This window comes from Barbus barbus, assembly GCF_936440315.1.
Source record: "Barbus barbus genome assembly, chromosome: 34".
Classification (NCBI taxonomy): domain Eukaryota; kingdom Metazoa; phylum Chordata; class Actinopteri; order Cypriniformes; family Cyprinidae; genus Barbus; species Barbus barbus.
This window is the reverse complement of record NC_136762.1, coordinates 14,164,670-14,184,275: the sequence shown is the minus strand read 5'-3', so window position 1 is coordinate 14,184,275 and position 19,606 is coordinate 14,164,670. Positions and strand designations below refer to the sequence as shown.

The window sequence follows — 19,606 nt, the reverse complement described above, 5'->3', positions numbered from 1 at the left end:
TAACCCCTTTGACTTTCCTTGAATGGAAAAAAAGACTGTTGATTGTTTGAAAGTCAATCGTACAGGTTTGGAAGGACATGAGGTAAATGATGACAGAATTTTCATTTTTGGGTGAAATGTCCCTTTAATAATGGTAAAACACATATCCTGCATGTCAATGGCTCAGTTAACAGTATTTAATGTATTAAAGGGGTCATTTGATATAGAGGTTAAAGGCTTGGGCTGGCGGCCAAAACTTTTAGGTTTGAAGCCTGTATGGGGCGATTCATAACTTAAGATATCTACATTTTGTCTTCAAGTAAAACACTTAACCCCATGTTGGACGAACTGTCTTTGTAATAGGTTTATTCTTTTTTACTTTGGATAAAAACAGCTGAACATATACTTTATTATTTACTGTATTAAACTACTCATTATTAATGTAAACATTCCAAAATAGTGCTTATTTATATAATTCATAAGAAACAATTGTTCAACAAATACATTCATAAAAACGTTTATTCGTTATGTTTCAAAAAGAACACATTTAATCCTTGAAGTTTTTTTTCTCTCTCTTTGCTCTCAGCAATTGAAAATCAAAATGATTTTCTGAGTAGACAATTCAAAAGAGGCACTTACCCAAATTCTGCTGGCTCTCACGCACCATTGTTATTCCACAGAAAATGTTCAACTCCAAAAGTGCTCTAAAACACACCAGTTGCACAGCAACTCGGCAGGGTAGCTGAGTAGTGAGTAGCTAATATGTCTTTTGAATCAATTATTTTACAAATTCTTGAGAAAAAAAAAACCAACTGAGGCTGCATCTCAAAATTGCAAAGAGCTACTCATAATGCGGCGCAATGTTTGTTTTGGCAGCGTTTCGGCCCAGAGTGTGTGTCTCACAGCAATCCTGATAAAAATTCCTTGCTCGCGTTGTTTATGTTTGATTCTTCTGACTAAATAACAAATGACATTTAATGGTGAACTGTCACATGTTGATTTTCTTTCTGCCAGATTAATTTAATTCCTGGTGTGTTTATTTACTTCCAACTGCTTCTAGACGTTTACAACTTCAAGACATTCGAAACGTCAAATGAAAAACTCAAGAAAATGCATTTATTATCCATCCCTGCTGCTGGTTCTAAACTCTACATGTATTCACAAAGTATTTACCCTGCGGTTCAGGCTTCTCATTGACATCTAGAAGAGGAATCCTCTTCCCCGACTTGCTTTTGATTGGCAGCAGATGTCAGCTGTGAGTGCAGCATAAAAATACCGTAACAATTCAGTCTGCCTGTTGTTTTTGAGAAGAGAGCTTTGATGGACACTTAGAGGTATTTGGAGAGAATATGCGATGAAACTACGGTTATGAGTGGCAGGTTTGACTTGTTTGCGGTGCTCGTGGTCTAGCAGCCTTAATTGAAAAGAGCTCCTCCATTGCTAGACTTTAATTTGATGCCTTTTACAAAAGGGTGGCATCCTGGGGACTGAGCCAGGACTAATTAATGTTTGGACTGAATTACTCCACATTGTATCGAATCAGTCGCTTGGCTATAGTAGTGAAATTTTCAATAGCAAGCCTCGTGGCAGAGTTCTTCCCCATCCGATGGTATTGTTGGCCGGTCAAAATCAAGCTCTATTTCACCACATGACAGCAGCCGAGTGCGTTCCGAACAACATGGTGATTTCGTCTTTGTTTTACTCCCCACAGCGAGCATTTGTCTTACAAAAACAAGCTAGGGGCTATTTCTGTAGTATCCCATTACTGATTCAACCCTCCCTTCAAATGACTCAGTCCCACACACTCAGTAATTCACAGGGGGAAAGGCTTCAAGCAGATTCTGGAATGGGGTTTAAGTGGAAACTCTGCTTTGAATGTCATTTATACTATACATTTGTCAGTTATCATAACAATACTTAACAGCTTTCCAGCGTTCAAAAGACTTCTTCACTTCAGGAGGGTATTGCTATTTGTGATTGTGTGTGTGCTGTTTATTCCACAAAAACCCTTTATATAGTATCTAGGAGATGTAATATCTCATTATTATTATCCAAGAAAAGCATCAGTATATAGTGTAATGGCATTATGTAGACCAGTTTTAATTTGAATATGTGTTTCACAATGCTGATTTTTAAAGGGATAGCTAATAAATAATAATAATAATTATTATTATTATCATTATTATTATACAATTTTGTTTTTTTCATCTTCATGCCATTCGAAACCTGTATCATTCTACTCTGTTGAAGAAAAAAAGGAGATATTTCAGGGATTTGTTTTTTTAAAGTCAATGAGGCCAAATGTTGCATGAACAAAATCATGTTTTTTCCATACAAGAAAAAAGTCTTGAATGAAGACAATTTTCAGGGTCAGCCATCCCTTCAGTTGTTCATTTTGATCAATCAGCTGACAAAACATAAAAAAAAAAAAAGAAATCCAGTGGACCAAAGTATTACAATTCACTGAAAAACAATGGCGTAGAAACAGTTTTCACTCAAAAATTGCTAATAAATTTCACCAAAAGTTACAAAGAAATGGCAAATAATGCATTGAATTAAACTTGAAATTCTGATGAAGACTGAAACTGTATTTTCGGTCACACTTTAGTTTGGGGAACTATTAATTATGACTTTTGCCTTAATAAACTCCTAATTTTCTGCTTATTGATAGTTTGTAAGGTAGTTGTTAAGTTTAAGTATGATTAAGGGATCTAAAATATGGTGATGCAGAATATTTATTTGTGTAAAAAAAGCTTTCATGTTGCCCACCATTCCCAGTCATTTCACCTTTAACAGGTTTTCTCCGAACTATGTTTGTTTGAAGACAAAGAGAGAAAAAACTCTGCATGGCTTGTCTGGGCAGAGACGGGTAACTGTTTGAATTGAAGACACAGCGGGTCTGATTCGCATGATTCCCTTTGAGAGCGATGACAATTTCATAAACGAGTAAGAAACAGAACACATTCTATTTTCATCCTTCTGTTCGTAGTCAAAAGACTACATTGTTTGCTGTGTGGTGTTTGCAGGGTCTCTACTGTATTTTTAATTGCCTGTTAGCTCCTAAACGGAGCATTTAGCCAGAAACATTTCCTGCCTCAGTTCATATTAAAACACTTCCTGTATTTCCAGGATGAGTTTCTCATGGTATCAATACAGTCTTGTATTGATTAAAGAGCACTAACGTTTGTGAACAAGGCTTAGAAATGAATGTGCTGAAAAGAATAAGACAGTGCTGTTTAAGCAATTTGGTTAAAATGGATTGTGGGTTGTGGAGGTTTTTGCACTGTTTATTTGCTGAAGTGCTAAATAAATAATTCACCCAAAAATGATTTTTTTTTGTAATCATTTATTCACCTTCATGTTCGTATGTGGGACTTTTTTTCTGTGGAACTCAGAAAATTACATCCAAGATTTCGTCATCAGAACAGATGTGGAGAAATTTAGCATTACATCACTTTCTCACCAGTAGATACTCTGCAGTGAATGGGTGCCGTCAGAATGAGAGGCAAAACATCATTTTGATGTTTTTGATAAAAACATAAAAATAATCCACAAGTAATCCACATGACTCCAATCCATCAATGAACTAGGGCTGTAAAATCGATTAATTGTGATTATTCACATCTAAAATAAAACGCAAACATTCGTTTTGGATGCGATTAATCACAATCAATTTGACAACCCTACAATTAACGTGACTGGGATGCACTGGTGATCAAGTGATGCAATGCTGAATTTCTCCAAATCTGAATCAAATCTGATCAAGATGAAGAAACAAATGTATCTACATCTTGGATGGCCTGAGGATGAGTACATTTTCAGCAAATTTTCATTTTTGGGTGAATTATTCCTTTAAAGTCAATGGGGTCTCAAAATGTCTTCTTTTATGTTCTACAGAAGAAAGTAAGTCATACAGGTTTGGAAGAAGATGAGAGCAAGGAAATGATGACAATTTAATCAATTTAAATGAATTCATCCATTAGATTATTATTTTGCTGCTAACCATTTCAAAAAATGAAAAAGCCGTTCTCATTTGCACAGCACAAGATTACAGACATTTATTAACTGTACGACAGTAAAATAAAATTACAAGTGTCAGTACAAATGCGGTTTCTGTTCTGTATTCTGCTGCTGAAGGAAGGTGCTGTGCACAGGCCATGCGAAACCATTGAAGTTGATTTGCAGTAATTGCATTTGAGCAAAATGATTTGGATGTGTGTGCAGTTTCTAATTGTCATTGCATCCTGCTTCAATAAATGAATTAGGCATGTGTTTCCTGACGCGCACCCTTTCTTGAACTCTCTGTCTAACTGCTTGATCCTTAATGTGTTTTTTTAAATGCTCTACATAAGCAAAAGAAGAAAAGTTGTAATGAATAAGAGCTGGTGAAGAAAGCGGGAGTATTTCAATAAAATAAATGTGTATCGTGAACAACTTTTAATCTTATGCCTCAGCATCTTCGAAAGCATTATGTAATGGTCACATTATGAAGTGAAGTGAAGTGACATACGGCCAAGTATGGTGACCCATACTCAGAATTCGTGCTCTGCATTTAACCCATCCAACGTGCACACACACAGCAGTGAACACACACACACAGCAGTGAACACACACACACCGTGAACACACACCCGGAGCAGTGGGCAGCCATTTATGCTGCGGCGCCCGGGGAGCAGTTGTGGGTTCGGTGTCTTGCTCAAGGGCACCTCAGTCGTGGTATTGAGGGTGGAGAGAGCGCTGTACATTCACTCCCCCCACCTACAATTCCTGCCGGCCGGAGACTCAAACCCGCAACCTTTGGATTATGAGTCCGACTCTATAACCATTAGGCCACGACTTCCCATTATAACCATTTTGTAAACACATCTCTATGCTTCGTTTATTTTTGCTTCTTTTTTCTCTCTAGAATGCTTTTTGTATAGATTTTACTGTTTCACCATTGTTCCAGACTCAGACTTCCTATATGGAAATACCAGTTGTTACAATTGTCAGGTAAATCTGTGATAATCTAAACAAAGAATGAAATAATCAGAAAATAACGATTTCTATCTTATAATGAAAATGTTGTCGGTCTTTCATTTGTGGTGTCATTTCCATCACAGTTTAATTATGCAAAAAGTAAAAGTGAAAATGTTATTTAATTGTGCGTATTTATGATGTGTAAATGCTAACTATGACATTGACCTCAGTTAGAGGTTATTTTTATTTTATTTTACTCAAAATGACAAAAGCAGCCATGAGGGTAAATTTTTCAAAACTGATTATAAATAATCTTTCCATTGGTGTATGGTTTGTTAGGATAGGACAATATTTGGCCAAGATACAACTATTTGAAAAAAAAAATACTTTACGTAATATCCTAATAATGTTTGGCATAAAAGAAAAATCAATAATTTTGACTCATACAATGTATTTTTGGTTATTGCTACAAATATACCTGTGCGACTTCAAGGTCACACCTTTACTTTACTGCCCTGGGATTAAAATTAGCCACCACATTTTGCATTGCTTTTATTTATTATGTATGTGTTTTGTCTATGATTACATAGCTCTTTGTCATTTCTACCACAGACTGCTATAAACCACAATAAATCATTTGGGATGTATGGTAGAAATAGAAATGGTGGGAATAATTACGACAGAGTTCTCCTGCAATGTATTCATAGACACTTTTGGACATTTTTGTTGACAAACTAGTAAAAGTGTAAGAAAAAAATGTTTTAAAGTTTATTTTCTGAGTTAGAAAAGAATACCCAGTTATAGTGTTCTTAAGAACCAAAATAAGTTTAGCAATGTTCACCACAATGAAATAAACTAGATTTTTCGGCACCAACAAACTATTGTAGCATATGCGCATATAACTCCTTTGATTGAGTGTGCTTTCTATTCTTCTGAAGTGTTGCTGTTGTGTTTGGTGTGGCAGGTGGCTGTGTGAAGGGGGACCCCCAGGGCTGGACCCATGAGGAGTCAAAGAAGATGCTCGCAGCCTGGGCGCCTCTGCTCTTCTTAGCCATGTGGGTGAGAAACGCCACCAGTGGCCCGCTCTCATTCAGAATAGGTGAGTAATGTCTGCCGCTTTCAAGCTGTAAAGCACATCACTATCTACGGCCTGTATCTATCGTTAGTTCTCATGCTGAACGGTATAATTTGTAATCACTGTTAATTAAAGTGATGGGGTTTCACACCAGATTTGCTGCCTTAAGGCGGACTGTAACTCCCAGAATTAACACACTGGAAAAGGAGAATGAGCATGTGAGCGCTGCTTGTTTTATGTTGATGTTGTAAACAAAGGCTAGTTGAAAAATTAACAGTTTGTGGTGCTGTGGAGGAAGCTGCGGTGAAACAGATTGTGTCTGACTCATAGAAGTCACACTCTATATAAAGATAAATTCTCAGTTCACTTTTCAGGTAAATCAGCCTACAGCTGTCTTGTTGTCTGTGGTTTCAAATTTTGTTGTGGGTTTATGGGATGGCCTGGATGAGTGTGAGATTTCCCGGCCTGAAATTTTGTCCCAGTCCGCCCCTGACTTTCAATTACATCCTCCCAGAGAGAGCATTAATAATGTCAGTCATAATGCTGAAGTATAATTAAATGCTAACAAAAAAATTAGCGAAGGCCTCAGATACTCGCTTAAGAGATGTTGTTTTTGTGAGTTGTGTTTATTAGCGCCCACACAGCCTCTGTCTCACTGGAGAAAAGCATTAAAGGACGTTCCCTCATTAAGGAAATGAATATAGCTGTTTACACTGACTTCATTACGGTTTAGAAGGCGAACAGAAAGAGAAAAAGCGAGACGGAGCAAATAAAAAGAACCCATTACATGTAGGTCTGGGCTTTCAATGATGATGTAAATGTCGTCTAATCTATTTGGCGCCATATTGAGCAGTGCAAAATGTAAATTTAGTTCCAGCTGATTTAGCAAAGGGAACACGTTCTGTTTTCTATGTGTTGTGTGTACAAGTGTGAAGCTTTTAATTCACTGTGGTAAGGCTCGGTTGTGAGATGTTTGTGCTCGGTAAAAGAGCATTGATCTGCTTATTCGGTGGCATATTACAAAACCAATCCCTCTGATTCCAGCGGCTCGGGGATCAGATGAGGCAGTGTGCTCTCATCTCCACAAAACAAGCTCTTGCTTTCGTAGATCAATTAAGCAGCCAATGCGATCGCCGCCTCTCCAGAGCCTCTGCCTCTGTCATCTCCTTTGTCATTCAAACGCCGAACAAACCGTTCCCAACTTCCCCGGGTATGGTTGGGTAATTAACCGTTGCTGCTCTCCTCCTCCACTTCTCCCTCGTCTCCTCACATCTTGCACCTACAAATGCACCTCCGCAGCAAACCCTGTTTATTGCTGTCTGGTTTAGTTGACGATTAATTAAAACGTGTGGTTTCTGTTTTTACCGCTCCGATCCGAAGCGGCTCTGCTGAAGGTTGTGTAAATAGCGCGGGCAGCATTAACTTCTTTTCTTTCTCTGCACTTTGACATGATGCTGACTGTTCTGCAGGAGATGATGTTTAACACTGCTGCCCCTCCAGTCCGAATGTCACTGTCTGGCTTGCACAATGAAAGCGTCAGGCTAAAATAGCATCACACTGGCAGGAAACAGTGTTTGGATACTGGTCCCCAACTTGGGATGTGTACTGATATTCCCGCTTAGCTTCTTAACTCGTTTAAAGGGATAGTTTGTCAAACTGTATGACTTTTTTATAAGTGGATCACAGAGGGAGATTTAGTTTTTTTTTTTGTTTTTTTTATTTAGATTTTTGATCTCCTAAGCTGATCTTTTTCATACAAAGATATGAATGTTGGCTGTCAGGTAAGATTTTCAGTAAATATCACATGGATTCAGAAGACTTAGGCTATGTTCAGACTGCAGGCAAAAGGCAAATCCGAATATGCAAAATATGTCAGATTTGTTTGTTTTTTTCCCCCTCACCAATGTGAGCATCTCAAACCACATGGAATTTGATCTTTTCGATTCTTATTTGGGCTTCTAAGATATGAGCGCCTAAATCAGATACAGGTCTGTTTTGCAGTGCAACGTTAGTCTTAACTTAGAAGTATGTTATGCTAATGGTCTCATTAAGTTATGAAAAGTTATTTCTGAATGTTCTCTGAACATTTAAAAAACTGGACGCTTTTAAATGTTTTAAAGACTTTTAAAAATGAATGCTTTTGTGCTAATGTTTTGAAAACAGGGGTTTATAAAACAAGGTGGGTCGCGTGAAGGCATTTGGCTGCCTTCTTAAATAGATTTAAAAAATTAAAATTCTGTCATTAATTACTCACACTTAGTACCACAACACATGCATATGCATTCGAAGGTGCAACACTTCCAGATTCTACATCAGAACGCCAGCTCCTGTGTCAGCAGCATCACACACATGCATCGTGGTACTCTCGTGAATGGCGACGGAGACTGACACAGAAGAGAAGAAAGCGTTGAATAAAGTTATGTTTGTTTTCTTTGCACACAAAATGTATTCTCGTAGCTTCATAAAATTTAGGTTGAACCACTGATGTGACATGGATTATTTTAATGATGTCCTTACTACCTTTTTGGGCCTTGAACGTGGTAGTTGCGTTGCTGTCTATGCAGGGTCAGAAAGCTCTCGGATTTCATCAAAAAAAAAATTTAATGAAAAAAAACCTTACTTTTGTGATCTGATGTGGCTTCTTTTCATAGAATGAGTCAGAAAAGATTTTATAGTAGCCTATTCTATACTGTAATATGTTATGTCGTTTAGTACTGGATTATAAAAATATATTATTCTTATGAAAATACCTGAAATGGCTTGAATAACATATAGATAAAATGTCACATCCATGGTTTTGTGTTTGTTGTCTTCGAGTTTAATCATCAGTTGCAAATAATTTTTCCTACCACCTCAAGTTTTCATTATCATAAAAATGTATCTCATTGTCATGTTCTAGCTTTGTTATATTTATTTTTCAATAAAGATCAAACATTTCATGCCCTTAATGTTATGGCAGTTTTTTCCCTATGGTATAGAAAATAGTTTAAAAATGTTTTCCCCCCGTATTTTCTTTTAAAACATTTTAATTGATCTTGGGATAGATTACTTATCTAGGTGGTTCCTGGAATAGTTTGGGAACCCCTGTTATAAAAGACCAGCTAACTTCTATTAACATTACTGGATGAATGTTACCCAAAGTTCTGAGAATGTACCCTGTTATATATGGATTCATGTGACTTAGATTTATATCTAATCACTGATTGAAGAATGTACTGTATGCACCAGTAGTTCTTTGGTCACCTCTGGAAGAAAAGATCTGTTGCCACTTGTGTTACATTGTGACTTTAACCTGGAAATTAATGCAGAATTAAGACTCACAGACAAGTAATCAATGTTTTGATGTTGGAGCCGTGGCTACATATTGAGCCATGGCGCTGTGATGTGATTCTGGCTCGATTTTTTTTCTTATCCAGTTCCATGCTTTTTTGCCATCAAAAACAAGAAATGCTAGTGATTTTAGTTAGTAAATGCTTTTATATATCTGGATGTGTCTTTGAATGATTATCTCTGTCTGGCTATAAAACGATAAGCTGTAAGCTACAGAGTTTGAAATGCTTCCATGACTTTTTCTCAAGTGTATTGAATAATTGACAGTGTGTGTGTTTGTCAGCCTCGATACAATAAACTATGAGGATGTAAAGAAAAATCAATACTGCCACCTCCCCTTCCCTCTCAATCTCTAAGCACAAGTGATCGTTCATAACCGGACAACAAGAAAAACGAAAATTATAGATTTTGCTTTGGATAGTACATTTTGCCCAGCTCATTTTGTCCCAGATAACATCTCAGACGGCCATCACTGTCAGCTCCCGCTTATAAAAGTCCATTCAGACATGACCTAATATGTGATAGAGACAGCAGCCGGAGAACGGTGGTTGACTCAGTGGTGTTTGAGAAGCAGATGACCCTCTCGGGTTTATTATACCTTCAAATGGTGACCAATAGCTGTTTTCAGGCTGTAAAAGCAGAAGAGTGTGCCTATGTATGCAGGTGTAATGCACGTGTATTTGGTGTGCGTCTCTAGAGAGAGGTGGTATATAACTCAACTGGATCACAGCTGGTAAGGTAAGCTGCTAGGCCATTTTTTAGGCCTGCAGGGGGTTTTGTACTGAAACACAGTGATTCATACTTTATGGCTGTTGTGGTGTCTGAATACAACATAAACCAAGATAACAATAGCAGTGGACTAGATGGGTCCAGTAAGAGTAGAAAGATGCATAACACATAACTTTTAAGTTCATTTGCTGTATGTAATTTAGGGTCAAATTATAATAATAAAAAAAAAAAAAACATTTACGCATATGGTAGATGCTTTTATTGGAAGGTTTAGTACATAGATTTTATCAAGAGATTATTTCAATATTTAAATTCAAGGTATTACTGAAAAGATTTTTCATTTTAATGGAATAGTTCACCCCAAAATGAAAATTTTGTCATCATTTACTATGGAATTCAATGGGGATCATTAGCTATTTGATTACTAGCATTCTTCAAAATATCTTATTTTATGTGCAACAATAAGAAAGAAACTCAAACAGGTTTGGAACAACATTTTTGGGTGAACTATCCCATAAAGGCCAATAACCGACAAATATATATATATATATATATATATATATATATATATATATATATATATATATATATATATATGTGTGTATATATATATATATATATATATATATGTGTATATATATATATATATATATGTAGTAAAGTTGGTAAATAAAGAGAATTTGTTGACATGCACCAAAATCTAATATTGACTCTGATATAGTTTGTATACAGATGTAAACTTAATATGTAAATATTTTATTTTAATTTATATTTTATTTTATTTGTAATTATTTATATTTAGGTCATTATTAAATGCTATTATCTGAATAAAATTGTTAACTATGGCCTTAGACTAATCTCAAAATGTTTATTAATTTTTCATATACCATGTATTGTGTTTCATACAGCATAACAGTATCATGTATAATCAGTATTATGCTGGGATGACTAAATTCACTTGTAGCATTTAAAATGGCTCATTTTTATTTTTAGTGCTCAATTTTTTTTTATTAAGTGAGCATTTATTGCCATGCATTTGAATATCCAATGCCGACAGATACAACACATATCATGTATCCAGTACTTAAATATTGCACATCCTTAATTTGACCAGTTGTCAGTTCCCTAGGATTAGAACACATGACCTTGACGTTGCTATCACTAAATTCTAGTATTTGAGCTACAGGAACAGCTGCACTCACAGATGTGTGCACAATTTGGACAGGACTTTGACAGAATGATGGAGGCCTGAGTGTGTTGTCTGGATAAATGATTGCTAGGATAGTGCAAGTCACACAGTCAACATTCTTCGGATCACATGGTTGAACAAGCTCCAAAGGTGTCTGCTAGTGTTTGTGAAATGAACCTCAGTCGTCGTGACTTACTTTCATAACAATCTGATGGGTTTGTCATACCTTCTCATGCAATCATTCTAAAAAACTCAATGTTCTCGCCCTTGGGGAAATTGTGACATTCGACTGCTTTGTGAAAGCCTTTTAGTCATTAATTCTCGACTGTGTGTACAAGGTTGATCGTGATAATACATGTGAACAGAGCCACGGCTTGGGTATTTTAAGCAGTTAGAAATACACCAGATCGTTTAGGGTCATGCACATTATGAGTCAGAGTTTCACTGAGGGTCCTGTGACGTACACCCACTCGGAGCCAGACAGGGACATAAGCAACTGACAACCCAACCCTGCCAACTTCTGCCATCCAACAGGACCATTTGGCTCCCTCCATCTCCATCCGTTTATCACGCCTGCAAAAACACGACAGGTGCGGATATTTACCTCCCCATGTAGTCTAGAAATGAATTGAGTGTGAAGTGACCTTGTGTCTTTGTCTGACAGAGATGCTGCTGCGGGACTCCACACATCAGTGTGCGGGTGCTTGACATCAGCTGTTTATTTTACACATCCAGGGTGATATACATTTGTGAAAGTAGTAAACTGTTTCATTCTTACAAAGTTATGGTCTGTTAATATTAAATACATTTGTATTAATACAAAATAAGCATCTCTGAAATAATAAAAAGGACAATCTTTCAAAAATCTACCTCAAAGTACAAGTGCCAAGTTTTTAGAAATGTAATATCTGAATTCATGTTGGTTACAGACATGAATGTGTGTACCATTTTCCACAAACAAACAAACAAACAATAAATAAATTTAAAAAATCCATTAAAATAAAGATGTCAAGTGATGTCAAGTGACATCAGTGTATTTCTGATGTCAAGGGGTTTCTGTTTTGTTTTGTTTTTTGTTCAGATGTCTCTGTCTGAACCAAACAAAAAAAAATTGCCTTTTCATAAAAGAAAATACAGTATGTGACAATTTTGGGATCATCTCTTCAAAATGGTTTCTTTCATGTTTGTTACAATTGGGTGAATAAATGTTATTCAAAAAATATACAAATTTTAAAACTAATGGTCTCACTGTGTTTTGTTTTGTTTTTTCCTGAAATAATTATCACATATTTTGGCATAATATCAAAATTAAATAATTGTTAACATTTTAATAACATCAACAGTTTATTATTATTATTATTATGCTATTTATGCCAACATTTGTTTTTTCAAAAATATCAGTCTTTTTATTATTGCTTACATTTTCCAGACAGTTGCACCAACAAGCCCCACAAAGGACCACAGAATAATTTGAATTCAAAAAATTAATAGATTTTCTTAATCAAAGAGATGTATTATCCACATCTTTCATGTACTTTTGATTATCTTAATAGATCTAGGCAAACAAAACAAGCAGTGTTCATTTAGACGCAATTACTGCAGTTATACTGGTTTCTGTGCCCTTAAGATACACAAGTTACTGGATTGTGTACCAGTTTTTATTATACATTGTCTCATCCAATTATCATTATCCTTCAACATAAAATCATATGTGGTACAATTAAATAATGATTAAAATCTGATTTGTACGGTCAAAAATTATGAAAGAATAGAAAAATGAGTTAGATAATATCACACACAGTCAAAAGAATGTTTTTAATTATAGTCTGAGTTGTTGAAACCTAATTATTGAGAGCTGACTCCAAATTTAAAGGGGGTATGGATAATCTCGTTTTGTACTCATTCATTTATAATGTAAATTATATTAAAGCCTTAATGACTGGGTAGGAATACATAAGGGATGCAATATATTAAAAAATGAAATAAAAAAACAGTGTCTGTGAAACCCTAGAATGGTCATATAGTTATTGCTAGCTATTAGACTAGAATTATAAAAATACCTGGCAATACATTTTCAATTAAAACATATCTGGGGGCTGTGAATCTCTTGGCACAGGTTAAACTTGAAGCAAACATATGTCTCATTCTCCTTGGCATGTAAAGCCTGTCTCTGTAGTGTCTTTGCTGGGGAGAGAAGCTGTGGGATATGGGGATACACTGCTAACCTGACAACATTTCAGAGCTTTAGCTTCAGGTCAGACTGCAGATTCGCTCTTGTGATATGTTTTCATCTGCTGCGAGCTCAAGAATCCGATATAAAATGAGAGAATCTGGGCTTGATATGACAACTCCACTTCAACGCCTCAGTTTCTTAACTTTATACATTTCCTTATTCTGACATAACATGACATTTTATTTTCCTGGATTTTCACTGGTTAACTTTGATACTGTGGTGGTACTGCGGTGCAGTGATGGTATCAGATGGTAATACCATGCTATTTTGAAATGTGCAGTTTGGGGTCAATAAAATTATACTTTTATTCAGCATGGGAACATAAATGTGGTCAAAAGTGATTAAAAAAAGCCATATAACTCCTGAGAAGTACTGGGTTCCACAAAAATATTAGTTTCCACCAAAAATTAAGTGGTGCAGATGTTTTCAAGATAACAAATGTATAGACATGTATAGGATAACAAATGTCTCTTGAGCAGCAAATCAGCACATTAGAATGATTTCTGAATGATAATGTGACACAGAAAATTCAGCTTTACCATCACAGGAATATTTGACATTTTAAAACATATTGTAATAGAAAACTACATTTTTAATTGCAATATTATTTCACTATATTACTGTATTTTGATTTAAGAAATACGGCCTTGATGAACATTTATAAAAGACTTGTTTCAAAAACATTTTTTTATCTTTTGAATGGTAATATCTATTATGATACTAAATGATACTGTGAGACCAGGTTGCTATTATTCTATTAAATAATTACCATATTCATGTACTACAATATTTACATTGTACTACAAAAAATACCATGGCTGTGTACATAAAATCCTGATTTTTGGTTGTTTTTCTGGAACATTCATATTTCACATTTCACCCTTTTCTTGAACAGACACAGTGTCATGTAGCTTTGGCTTTTATTCACTAAACAGGCTTGGCTCTATTGAATTAACACCTGACCAGCATGTAGTCCTATACTTGCGCTTTACAACTCTCATTGCCATAGACAAACAACAGTGGCAAAGAATCAGTCACTGAATTGACCCTGCGGCTCTATACACCTCTGTAGACCTGTGTGGTTTTTGCTCAGCCTGTGGTTTAACTTTTCATCACATCACTAGATGCTGTCAGACAGCGATTTTTTTTATTTATTTTAATCAATCCACAATCGGCCATCCTTTAGAAGCCAGGCGACGGATGCTAATTGCAACAGAGAAAGGGGCGGTTGAGATGGATAGGGAGTGAGCGAGAGAGAAAGAGAGAGATCCTCTCTTGGCAGTGCAATGATGCAGGCATCCTACTGTGGACGATGGTGTGCCCTGGGAAAAGCCAATCTCTCAGTGGGTGTCATTACCTGTCATTCAGGCTAACTGTGTCCGGTGGGTGCCCCCAGACAGGCCTGCCGTAATTGTATAGGGGAGTGAGCGAGCAAGAGAGAGAGAGAGAGAGAGAGAGAGTGTGTGTGTGTGTGTGCAAGAATGCAAGACTGCTGGAGAGATGGCTTGATGGGTATTTGGAGAAAGCAGGCCGACGTGGGGCTATAGAGCTGACAAACAACCTCTCAGATTCAAAGTCAGCTGGAACAAATGCTGCGTCTGGATCCGGCTGGCAGTATGGAAATGCGGAGTATTAGAGCTGCGTGATGGTCCTGAATGTGTTCAATCAATTGCTGTGTAGAATACATGCTAGAACAAAAGAATCACCTTGACGGATGGAGCAGAACAGATGCACAGAAACGGACTACTGGTTATGTGAAGGATGTTTTTTGATTTCAACACAATTGATAGTTAGAGAAAAGTCTTCAGAAGTTAAAAACTCATTTATAGGGTTTTGGTATTTTTCAGGGTTTTCTTTTTATTCTGGAATGATTACCATAACCTTGATTTATGATGTTTGGTTGGTGTCAACATTATACCTCATATTTTGAAGCCCTATTCATCTTGTGCAATACGTCTTGTATTTAACTTGTATTTTTAACTTTTATCTTTGTAATGTTAGTCACGGTTTCCTGCACCAAAAACATTGTAATTTATTTTTAAACATTGTTTGCTACCCTCTCTATGATCCTCGGAAGTAAAATGGCTTTTTGTTGCTGTACCTCTATAAGGGGAATGTGCGTTCATCTGTTTCAGTCAAGTGACTTTTCTGCATATCTGCTTATATGTATGACCATCATCAAAGTAACAGCAGCAAATACAACAGTACATGAATATATGAAAAACATTAAGCATTGGATTTGATTCATATGAGGCCTCTGAAAACCTTTTTATAGACCTCAAGTTCTTCATTTTAGTATTATTAATAAGCTATTATAGTTTTTGTTAATATTTTAAATTAGGTTTATTTTATTTTAAATTGAATTTTGTTATTTGCTTTTGTAATTAAAAAAATAATAATTTTGTATTTTTTATATATATATATAAACCATTATATTTATTTTAAACTGATATTAAAAGTTTAATTTTAAATTTATGCATTTTGGCAGACTCTTTTATCCAAAGCAACTTGCACTGCATTTGATGTACAGTATGAATTTTTCAGGAATGAAACCCATGATCTCTCTCATACTGATTGATCTATAGATGGGTGGATGGATGGATGGATAGATAGAGAGATAGAATAAACAATTTAATCTACAGTCATGTGACTGAAACAGATTAATAGCGACAGAATTGCAATCATTTTGCCAAACATTGCCATTGGCTGAACAAATAGGTAGCCATGATCCAATCTCACACCATTGGTCGAGCCACTGTTGTCGTGTGGAGCTGGTCGGAATTTTCAAATAGAGCAATGTTTTTATATTACCATGGAGATGGAGAATCAATCTAAAGTAAGTTTGTATAGTGCATCACATTCTGTCATGTAAAACCAGAAGGAAAACTCTGTTGTCCATAGTTTGTTACTGTAATAATCAGTAATGTGCCTTGCTTGTTAAAATCGTCTGCATAATCACATCACGCTAGATGCTGTTCATTTACGTCATTCTTCTGACTCCCTGACACTGAACTTTGTATGACTGGGGCGGCTTTTATATGAACTGCATTATCAGCAGCCCTGTAATGAGTAGATCTTTTCTTTGCATTCGTCAGTAAGGGCAAGGGTGAAAGTCTTACCCTCCGGCTGGTCTCCTTGCCGCTTCGATCTCATTGATCTTTCGCATTTGGACACGAATCTCAACCTGTGGTAAATTTTCCTCAATTATTCATGAGAACACCTCACAGCAAAGTCCAGCAAGCAGCAGGCCTCATGAGGCTTTAATATGACAGCTTGTGAGCGGGTATTTAACTGAATGTGCGGAGAGAGATAATGTGGCAAAGGTTTGGTTCCTTTCAAGCCCTTCATTAGTCTGATGTTGAATCCAAGGACGTGTGGATGGGGACTGAGTGTGTCTTGAGACGACAGGTGTCTTTTTAGCTTTCTGTGTGTGTGTGCTTGTACTGCTTGCGATTTAACAGATAAATGTATTACATTGTAGACAACAGATGGGTAAGGGTGGGCATGGCCTTCTGCTCACCCAACAGAAATGCAGTCAAATTTAATATTTATCTTAGATTTGCCTCATCTTACAATTGATTATGAACTCAACTGATTATATTTGTAGGTGTGCTATGGCACTATAGCCTCTCTGTTGGCATCTGTGGTTAAAATATATAGTTATTAGGAGTTACCTGAGGAGCTTTGGTAACACTTTACAATAAATTTCCATTTGTTAACATTAGTTAATTTTTTTTTTTATTAATATTGTTGATTCCAACATTTAGGAACTAACGAATTATTCAAATGAAAAGTTGTATCTATTAATGTTAGTTAATGGACCTGAGCTAACATGGACTAACAAAGGTTAATAAATACTGTAAAAAATAGTTTGCTCATTGTTAGTTAATGCTAGTTAATGCATTAAATAATTAACAAATGAATCCTTATTGTAAAGTTGGATTGAAAATTTGTATTGAATTTTATATTTTATATTTAAAAATCTTGATTTAATAAATTAAATGATAGATGGATAGTTCTATTCATTAAAGAATCCTGAAATAAGTATAGTTTTCGCAAAAATATAAAGCAGCAAAACCATTTTCAACACATTTAAGACTGGAATAATGGCTGCTGAAAATTCATCTTTTACATCACAGAAATAAAAAAAAATTTAAGAAATATAAAATTGAATATTTTAAATGAATAATATTGTATTTTAAATTGTAATGATATTTTAGAATATTAGGATTTTATTATATTGTTTATCAAATAAATGAGCTTAAGAAAGTTTTGAAAGAAAAAAACATAATGCTGAGTTGCTCCAAATTTAAAAGAAGATGCCAAGAATTTAAAAGTGAAATTGATGGACAGGTGGCTTCTGTCAGTATTAACCTTCTCTCCAGCTGAATCCACCCCTGCACTCGTGTTCAGATGACACATTGGAAATTGTGTGGCAGTCAGTATTGTGTCTCATCATCTGGAGTGTTTGTGCTGTGGGATTGGATTCATTTTGCGGAGGTTAACTTCACAACACATATGTGGCGATACACAATAACCGACTCTAACTAATAGAATAAAAGATCTCGGCTTGTGAGATTTTGAGGACTGAGGACAGACGGTCTGGAACAGTCACCTCCAGGCTAAATTTGCCACATGTGGAGTCTAATAGCCTTCTGTTGTCAGTCTGCCTACAAAGAAAATGCATTATTGTAAAATCAAATCATGAGTTTCATTCACACCGCTTATAATTGGTCGTTATGGAAAAATATTTTCTACTAAGCCATTTTACCAGGCTCTCATCATTTCCGCACTTGTATGTCAACAAAATGCTGTTTTCTTATCTTTTCAATTGTGAGTTCCCAAGTCAATACAGATGACAAGAATTCATCTTGAAACACATTATCAGTTCTCTTTTTATACCTTAGAATATCCATCTAACCCAGCTCTCCTTATTATTTCCCATACAACCAAGTGATTTCTCAAGATAATTGCTTTCTATTTGGAGTTTCAGCTTTTTTCTCACTGATAGTAGCGTAATTGCAGCATGTGTTGTGTTTGATGAGCACTAGGCAGGTTGGTTCCTGAACACAGCTCAGATGAACATTAGCGCAATCTATAATTTAACAAGAAACGTGGCACATCTTGTGGTTTCTTTTGACAAATGGCAGCTCACAGTTAGCGATCTTACACATGTGGCTGAAACATTTCCCACCAAGTACATTTCGCCATAACGCTTAGAGTGCCCCAGAGAGGTGCTTAGCGCAAGTGCCTGGAAGCTTGCCATGAGAGGGTGGTAAAGTGTGTGTGCGAGCAATAAGGTAACGCTAAAATAGCACTAACAGCCTATCGCACTGTGGAACCTCTCCTGTGGGGCCTACAGAAGTTTTCAAGAGCAAGACCTTTGACTGCACGCCCATAACAAAGAGAGAAGATAACCACACACTGTAAAGAAAATGATGGTAATTTTAATGGTAAAAGACTGCGATAAAAACCTGTTAACAGTAATTTCCCATTACTCTATATGGTGAAAAACTGTGATAGCTCTAATGTGACATTTTAAGTCATTTTACAGTAAAATACTGTTAAATGCACAGTTTTTGGAAGTGAAAAACAAAGTCCCTTTAAGAAAAGACTGTTCACACACCTAGGCAGCTATGTTGGGCATCCAAGACTAATCCGGAAATCTTAAATACTGCTTGCCACACTCTAATAGTTATAGTTCACCCAAATATGAAAATGCTGTCATTAATTACTCATCACCATGTCGTTCCAAATCCTTTGTTCATCTTCAGAACACAAATTAAGATAATTTTGATTAATTCCGAGAGCTTTCTGACCCTGCATAGACAGTAATGCAACTGAAATATTCCCAGGCCCAGAAAGGTTGTAAGGACATGGTTAAAATAGTGCATGTGACATCAGTGGTTCAACCTTAATTTTATGAAGCTACAAGAATGGTTTTGTGCGCAAAGAAAACAAAAATAAAAATTTTATTCAACAATTTCTTCTCTTCCGTGTCAGTCTTTGCCCTGTGTTCAGGAGAGTACCACGACGTGTTGAATAAAATCATAAAGCTCTCGGATTTCATCAAAAATATCTTAATTTGTGTTCCAAAGATGAATGAATGTCT

General features: G+C 36.0%; 1 protein-coding gene across 2 annotated transcripts in view; it reads left to right on the top strand.

The window, feature by feature from the left end:
• Positions 1-5,955: 5,955 nt before the first annotated feature.
• LOC306853984 (glutamate receptor ionotropic, kainate 4-like) overlaps positions 5,956-19,606 on the top strand; it is a gene marked incomplete at its 5' end in the record, with an annotated part of 197,932 nt that continues 184,281 nt past the window's right edge. For both annotated transcript variants that reach the window (XM_079391731.1, XM_079391732.1), the window contains one exon: positions 5,956-6,037. In XM_079391731.1, the coding sequence (XP_079247857.1) occupies positions 5,956-6,037 (82 nt within the window). The remainder of the gene's footprint in view (positions 6,038-19,606) is intronic.